This window comes from Zingiber officinale, chromosome 5B (genome assembly GCF_018446385.1).
Source record: "Zingiber officinale cultivar Zhangliang chromosome 5B, Zo_v1.1, whole genome shotgun sequence".
Taxonomy (NCBI): Eukaryota; Viridiplantae; Streptophyta; class Magnoliopsida; order Zingiberales; family Zingiberaceae; genus Zingiber; species Zingiber officinale.
This window is the reverse complement of record NC_055995.1, coordinates 119,806,103-119,814,277: the sequence shown is the minus strand read 5'-3', so window position 1 is coordinate 119,814,277 and position 8,175 is coordinate 119,806,103. Positions and strand designations below refer to the sequence as shown.

General features: G+C 35.8%; 1 protein-coding gene across 4 annotated transcripts; it reads left to right on the top strand.

Moving 5' to 3' along the window:
- The first annotated feature begins 6 nt into the window (after positions 1 to 6).
- LOC121985609 lies at positions 7 to 8,062 on the top strand. Of its 4 annotated transcripts, none has more exons than XM_042539177.1 (12): positions 7 to 442; positions 540 to 606; positions 1,846 to 1,965; positions 2,055 to 2,135; positions 2,219 to 2,287; positions 3,987 to 4,064; positions 4,251 to 4,406; positions 6,602 to 6,712; positions 6,858 to 6,926; positions 7,014 to 7,076; positions 7,182 to 7,312; positions 7,586 to 8,062. In XM_042539177.1, the coding sequence occupies exons 2-12, from the start codon at positions 589 to 591 to the stop codon at positions 7,890 to 7,892; spliced, it is 1,203 nt and encodes a 400-aa protein (XP_042395111.1). In that variant the 5' UTR covers positions 7 to 442; positions 540 to 588; the 3' UTR covers positions 7,893 to 8,062. The 4 variants fall into 4 exon arrangements, 3 of the variants coding, with proteins under 3 accessions (XP_042395111.1, XP_042395110.1, XP_042395112.1); XM_042539176.1 differs by having other exon boundaries at positions 7 to 606; positions 7,586 to 7,915; positions 8,001 to 8,062; XR_006113221.1 differs by having other exon boundaries at positions 7 to 606; positions 7,014 to 7,105; positions 7,586 to 7,728.
- The last annotated feature ends 113 nt before the right edge of the window (positions 8,063 to 8,175 follow it).

Below are 8,175 nucleotides of genomic sequence, written 5' to 3'. Positions count from 1 at the left end.
TCTTCTACTTTTCAAACGACCTTGAGAGATGAGAATTCAAATAGATGCCATTGATGAAGGGAGATTGATTACTGCTCATTCCTTGTTATTCTTATCATTGTCTTAGTTCTACTGGGATACTGGAGTTGCTATCATTTAACTGCCAATTTTGCTCTAAACATGTTGCAAGATGATCAGGAACCCATCCTGATTGCGGAGTTGCAGAGCATTAGATTTTCATATCTTCTTTATGCAAAATATTGAATTCACCAAGTTCTTGACCATTATGTCCATAAATGAAGTTGTCAACATTTTTATTAACTCCCTGTAGAGGATGCTTCAAAAAACTTGTTGGTTGTGTATCTGTTGCATGGACATCAGAGGTGCTCTGATACAGATAGGTGGTGCTGACAACTTGAACTTGGGATCCATTTGCAGATCTACTGAATACTCCTACCCTAATGTATCTTTGATCATTGTAACTTTGCTTGGCTCATGTATGATATCATGTGATCAATTTTTTTCTTCACTTTTCTCTTATTATTGCTAAAATGCCCCAGTTAGGTGATGTAAAACTATAACAAATACGCACATCAAACGAGGAAGAGGATGACCAAAAAAAGACAGGTAACAATAAAATAAAATAAATTTAAAGTATAGATGATGATATTGTAGGGGATAGGGTCCAATGGCGTAGAAAAATCTATATAGCCGACCCCATATAGTGAGATAAGACTTGGTTGTTGTTGTTATCTCTTATTATTGCTAAATCACTGCTGGATAACTCTATATAATCAATGTGAGCTAGCTATGCCAAACATTAAGAACTTAAAACATTTATATAACAATTGGCTTGTACCCAGCTAAATCTCCAAGTGTTGATTTATGATCAGTAGATATTATATCACCCAAATTATGAGGATCTACGATATCAGATCAACTACAAATTGGTCAGTTCCAGTTATTTTCAAATTTTATCAGATAAGATGCATGAGGAAGTTAGCTTTGATTATTTAACACTTAATGATCTTAGAATTTTTTGTTGAAATCTCCTTTGTACTAATGTGAGGACCATCCAAATATTTGACCTTCTACATGATACCCACAGTGCTATCTATCTATATCTAACTGTCAAATATCAGGGCATTTGTTGCTGTTTGAGAATCCTGTTGCTTGTATCTCATTGGATTGGATGGCATATGTGATTCCTATTCAGTTCACTCTCCCGTGACTGATCAAATCTTTGACGAAGTCATTTTTAAAATCCTTGTTCTAGAGTTGGCTCATCTGGTACACTGCTATTGCTGACCATGCACAAAAGTTCCATCTCTTAATTAACTAAGAAGATCACAGAAAGGTGCCTGCTACTAAGACTGTCAATACCTTGAAAATTGTAGTTTGGGAATTGGATTCGAAACCGCTCACCGAAATGGATGCTTGCTTGCAGCTGCATGTTATCTCTTCCACATCTTGTGAGATTGCCAAATTTTTAGCCTGAATGTGGTTGTTGTCTTGTTGAATCCATTTCTATTGTTAGATCCTGCTTCTTTCTTTGTCAAATCAGAAGATTCTAAGTATGACCTCAAACTTTGGTTATTTTCTGATCTTTTCTATGGTCTGAATAATCTGGACTGGTAAAGTTACTCCTATTCTTCTGCAACCATTGGCTATCTCAATCTGAATGACTGGTCATTGTTATCTTTATCTTCAATATTTTAAAAGATCAGATGCATTTGCCTGCCCTTTGATCTATCTGATCTTGATCATATATCCTGTCATCTTATTTGAAACGACTACCAAATCCATTTTCATATCGCCTTACATCATAGGCATTCTGATCATCTGCTTAAAAAAATATCATCACAGGCCGCAGCACGAGCACATCGCATTGGATCAAAACCGGATTTTCTTCTTGATGGTAATTGGCATCCTGTAATAGATTGGGTTGAGAAGGATCCTGAAATCGATCCTGAAGAGCTAGCAAAGGTGTTAACTGTTCCACTTCTGCATAAAGTCTGCCTCATTGTTGATCTTCCATTTAGCATCTAATCTAAGATTTGCCATTTCTATTCCAGATTAAGACTGCTTATGTCGGAAACCTTCCAAAAGATGCTGATGAAGATTTCCTAAGGAAGATGTTTGATCCACTAGGAAAGGTGCACCATGATACTTCCAAAGTGCAATTTGATACTAATTTGAAGACTAAATTTCATTTATCCTTTTGTGCTTGTATTTTAAGATTGAGAAGGTTGCAGTTTCACGAAAAGGCCCCTACCCAGTCGGATTTGTCCACTTTGCTAGACGCTCAGTGAGTATACTTTCATTTAAAGTACACACCAATGGTTTTGATTGTTTTTGTTACTATAGGTTTGTAATATCATAATTTCACTTGTTACAAACATAAATCCAAAAGGTTGTCAAAATTGGTTTCATGAATTTTTGAATGGAATCCTATATTTCAGTTAAAAAATTATAAAATTGGTTAAAAAATTTCTATTTTGAAATAGTTTTTCCATCCTAACATATATAGAATAATGTGATAAATTGTTTAATAGCACAATAAGATCAATAGAGCAAGTTGATCCTGATTTCTAACAAAAAGGTTTACTCCTAAATAAAGGTTATAAAACACTTTCTATTCCTTTTATTTTATAATTGAAATGAGTGGACAACAATAGATTTGGTTGTTGTCTCTTTTGGTACTAGACAGTCGTTATCAGCTAGACTCTTGGTGCCAATTATGCTTCTTGCTAGTATTGACGCAGTTGAAGAGAGGAGAGGAAGATAATGGTGATGCTCATGAAGAGATTAAGGTGACAAGCATCATATGCAAAGAATTACTTTAGTCACCCTTATTGTTTTTCTAATTCTCGTTTCTAAGAGACTGTGCTTCTCATGCATCATTAAGATGTTGACTCCACCTTCTTTGTTGAATCTGATTCTCCATGCTGCAAAAGTTCTTCAATCTCTCTTCTATCATGCAGCAAAAGATTTCACCTTTTCCTTTCTCTTTATGATGGGTTGAGTTTGATATGCTGAGGTTAATCTAGAGAGAAGCTAGATTTAATTGAGGTTTTAAAAGGCCTTTTCCATACGGCAGGCAGTCATTGACTGCATAGCATATATGCTGTATGCAGGGGCAATGTGTTGTCAACATTAAAAAAATATTTATATTGATGGAAAGGCAAAACATAACTAATATAATTATTCGCTAATGCATATTAGTCAGTTAAAACACGTTCATAAGTGAGCAAGTTATACATAAAACAGATACACTTTGTAATTCCACATTACGAGAAGACCTGACATAATAATGTAGTAAGGAAATTGTACACACTCAAATTTAATTATAACTGAACTAGTTATATATAAACAATTCAGTTAATAATTTCAATTTCAAGAAAATGCATAACAAACAATGTATAACATCTATAGTGTATCACTTGCAAAACAAATTTTGAAAATGACATGGATAAGTTACATGATACCACGTAAAAAAACATAGTTTTGAGTTTTGCAATCACAATAATTAGTCATCCTAAGAGGACAAAGATCTTCAAAAGAGATTTTTAACCTGCATATACTATCAATTAACTGCTTAATCAGCTTTTTAGACCACCTGCAGGGGTCTGCATATTGCATATGTGATGCAATCTCCTCTCCAAACTGCTTCGGAGGCCACATATGCAGCCAGCTAGATCACCTCGTAAAACACTATTAAAAAATTAATGGGCTTGATGTAATATCTAATTGGAATTTGATTTTTTTTTATTCCTATATATGAATATGGTTTTAGATACCAAACTATTGTATCATGTATCATATTATACCAATTGCAAATCATATGAATATCTACTATTTGGTTCATGTGCCAGTTGAATATGTTTGCTTTAGAAAATTGTCTTAAAATTTAACACAAACAATATTTACCTGATTCATTTTTTGAGCTGCACTTGTTTCAACTTGTTGATTTTAGTATGTTTTGACTATTAATAGTTGCCCTCCAGGATCTGGATTATGCAATCAGGGAAATGGATGGGCAAATAGTACAGGGACCCTATAGAGGGCCAAAGTTCAAAATCCAGGTGTACAACTAATAGCTGGTTTTACTTTGTTTTCATTGATTATTTCCCGAGCCTTCTCAATTTACTTATCTATTATATATATATATATATATATATATATATATAATTATTTTTATTGCTGTTGAAGATTACCCTTTATCTATGTCAGAATTTTTTCAGCAAACTCAGCATGTGCTCCTGCTGTAGGTTGCAGTTGCAAGGCCTGTCGTGATGGGGAAACGTCCTCACATTGAGCTGAAAAGTAAACCTCCTAGTGAGGCTGGAGTTCTACCTCATTCATATGAAGACCTCACTTCAGATTCATTTGAACGTAAATCAAAGGCACTTAGACTTACTAACCAGGTAGGGGCCTTTTTTTGGATATGCCTATTGATTTTGCATTCACAAACATCATCAAATTTACTACACACCAGTATATCTAATGCTGTTTGCTGTATATGTTTTTGCCTTGGTACAACTATTAGTATGGTAAGCTTTCTAACCAATCAAGAAATGTAACTGTTACACATGCAAAAAAAAAAAAAATTGATCCATCAAATTTTGGTTAGCAGTTAAAGTGTTTTCAGTTTAATCTACGAGAAGATAATTAAAAATGAAAATTTTAACTAATAATACCACTCACCATCAACTTTTTGACAACTTCATATAGTAGAATTTGTTTTTTACACATAAGATGCTAGTCTTCCCCAGAAACAAGAAAATATTACTACCAAACATATTGGGAAATGAAAAATTCAATCAAGGAAGACTAAAACTTTGATCACTCAATTAAGATAAACTCATCAAGAGTTTCAGTGCCTACCAAACCCTAGCATGTATTTTGATTCTCAATTACCTTGATCACATGAACATAGACCTACACATGATTAGGAGGCATCACAGAAACATATTAAAGTCAAAGCCCTAACCCTACCTCTAGCTTTGATGAACATGACAGCATATTATGTCCTTGTATGCATACACTTTGAATGCTTTTGCAAAATATCCTCCACGAGACTTCATCTTGCACTGCAATGCCATCAAGTATTATGAGAAAAAGTTGTATTGATGCTTATTATCTTGGCTTTCCAACCAAAATAGAAAAATTGGTCTAGTATTGAATATGGAGGATTTGTATCTTACCAAGGAATATCTGAACTTCATCTTTGTCTGCTGATTTTCTTACTAAACACGCTCCTTCAATTTTGGTGCTTGTACTCCACTCTGGAACACAATCAACTTCTTAAACTTATGGCCGGTATGTGGAGATTATTAACTTCCTCTCGAAGCTCTCATCAATATCTGGTTCATTGTTAAGGAGTCTAGGATATAGATAAAAATTGAAAAGCTATGCCAAATGACACTAGACAAGTTCTCTGAAGTTCAATATCAAGAATTAGAGTGAACTTAATGACTTTTCCTCATTTGATCACTTCACACTTTCCTTGACTTTGGAGGACTTAATGATGGTTGTCAATCTCCCACTTGACAGGCTTGAGTCTTGTTGGAGAGAATGATGCAAACTATTATTAGAGTTTATACAAAATGGGTTGAAACAAGTGGAAGCAAGAATTCTCTTCCTCCACATCGCTCTTTGTGTGAGGGTTTGATGATCACTTTTGTAAGGAATCTTTTCATGAATTGCTCTGGAATGATTTAGAAAAACTTGAACAATTTCAGGCAATCTAGATAAAAGTTGTAGAATAGCTTCGCTTAGCCAGCCATCTTCTCTTCTTTTTCTTCTTCATCTCCTTCCTCCCATTTTAATTTTCCACCATCACGATGCATTGATACTGCGGCACGACATCCAGTTCACTACAGCGAATTTGCAGTTTACTGATGCTAAATTATCACAGTGCTTATGCTATTATGTGTCAGCATTCAAGATTAATGACGTTTAAATATGCGCATGTGGGCCATCAAAAAAATGTCTGTAATTGTGGCATTGGGATTTTTTACCAAGCAGAAAATAGCGTCGCTGCCACACGGGAAAAGCTTAGTAGCAATGATATGGCTCTTAGGTGGCCACGCGTAGTCTCCGTGTTGGCAAATGGTTGACACCTTGGATAATTTGTCAATGCTTTTAAAATCGTCTGTAAAAAATAACTAACAAAATAGTTTGCTATAGTGACTATATTTCACCCTAGCACTGAGATTTTATCTTGGGATGAGACTTACCTTGGTTGATCCACCACAAACCAATGAAATTACTGGTTGAGGCACATGGGATCCCTATTGGTGCTATATTAGGGGACCTTAGTTAATTGGGTACAAATTCACCAAGATGCCTAACATAAATTATATTTCTCGTATAGGTTCTGCAATTAGGTTTCTTCCAATTTTTTACTGTCCGACTTTGTTTTGGTTCTTGGGTAATTTTGTTGCACTTTATTTTTTATTCATCTATCTTATTTAAAAACTGGAAATAACAATTTTTTTCCTGTTCTACACTGAAATTACAATTGGAACATTCATAATTTTCTTTTTGAAGCCTATACTATCTTGATAATTTTCATCACCAGTATTTTTTCCTTTGCTTTTCCTGCTTGGGGTTTTAGGCCTATGATGATGGTGTGGGTCCATATGAGGCAACTGTCATCACCTTACCGGCAGCTGTTAAAGAACGCCTTCTTCGATTGTTTCGTCGGGGGCTTGCTACTCGATTTGATGTGAGTCGACCGTTGAAACGAAATCTTCTAGCTTTATGAACCACTCACATGTTCATGAGGGGCTAAATTGGAAGTAAAAGCACAATCGCTTGCACACTTTTAGTTTTCTTTTTTCATTTACCAAAATCTTTTCATTTGTTGGCAGTTGGATCTTGATTGCATCACAAGTTTGAAAGAGCTTCCTGGATCTTTAGCGACGGCTATTCTTGATCAGGTAAGCCCTGCTGTCTATTCTATCGTTTCAATTATTTCCTATACAGGCGGTTTCTTTTGTAATCTTGTTTTTGGCTGTGGTTGGCAGTTTATGATATCAGGTACTGATAAGCGTGATAAGAGAGCATACTTTATGTCATTGCTTTCTAAGGTTTTGTTTGTCTCCCTCATGACCACAATGCTAGTAACCCCTCCTGTTTAATCCATTTTTATTCGACTGTTCAAACTGTATTGCAATTTTTTTTTGCTGCAACAGGTTGACAGGTTTGCAAGAGGCAACCCACTGTACCAGACACAGAAGTCAATCGACTATTTGCCCGAAGAATCTGAGCTGACTAGTCTACCGGCTCCAGTTCTTTTAGAAGAAATTGATCATCCCAGTCCTAGGTGAGTTTATTTTGCGATTCTTTATGGTATGATAATCCAATGGCTAGAAACTATGCCTATAATGAAGTACTGGGTAACTATGCTTCTGGGTCTTGTTTCTCTTTGGTTTCGAGTAATTCGTCTGGCTTTATTTGCCTTATAATGAATATCCATCGTTCATTGTGCTCTGGATTAGCGGTTTTAGGAACTCATTAAACTCTATTCATTACAACTCTCCTGGTTTGATCACTGACTAAGAATTCTAGGCAATCTTCTCATTGTTTTCCTTTACAGGTACAGAATTTCACCACCAGCACGATACGCTTCTAACTCTTCACTTTATGATAGTCCACCGCGCTCTCGACAAAGTGTCGGAAGACTGATAGAAGCAGCGCCTTCATCATATAGCCGTCCAATCTCCCCAGCGCGATATCGCTCTGCTGCAGGATCAAGCATTCGACTCGACCCTGAGAAATATCCCGCTGAGCGTCGGCAAATAAGGTTTGATCCTTTCACCGGCGAGCCCTACAAGTTCGATCCATTCACAGGAGAGCTGATAGGGTCAGAACCGCGCAGCCGACATTCAGGGAGCTACTTCTGATCTCTCACGCAGTGCTGCTCAGTGTATGCCTGACTGATCCTTCACCCCTGTTAAATTCTTTACATGTATTATTGTTCAGTTTAACATTAAGTTATCCATTTTCTGCAGAATAATATTTGTGAGTGCCATAAAATTACATTCATTGAAATGCCTAATCTTACGCTGGAGTATACAAGATTGTATCATAATAGTCTGTTTTCAAAGGACCAAGAGTAATTGATTAAATTTGCTGGTGAGCCATTTGTACTTGCGGATTTACCTGATGGCTGATCTGTAGGATTAT

Bases quoted from the DNA above. Each gene is read 5' to 3' on its own strand.
- LOC121985609 (XM_042539177.1), top strand. The intron at 2,288-3,986 runs GTGAGTATACTT...GTTGCCCTCCAG, and splicing joins TCCACTTTGCTAGACGCTCA to GATCTGGATTATGCAATCAG. The intron at 6,927-7,013 runs GTAAGCCCTGCT...TGTGGTTGGCAG, and splicing joins CGACGGCTATTCTTGATCAG to TTTATGATATCAGGTACTGA.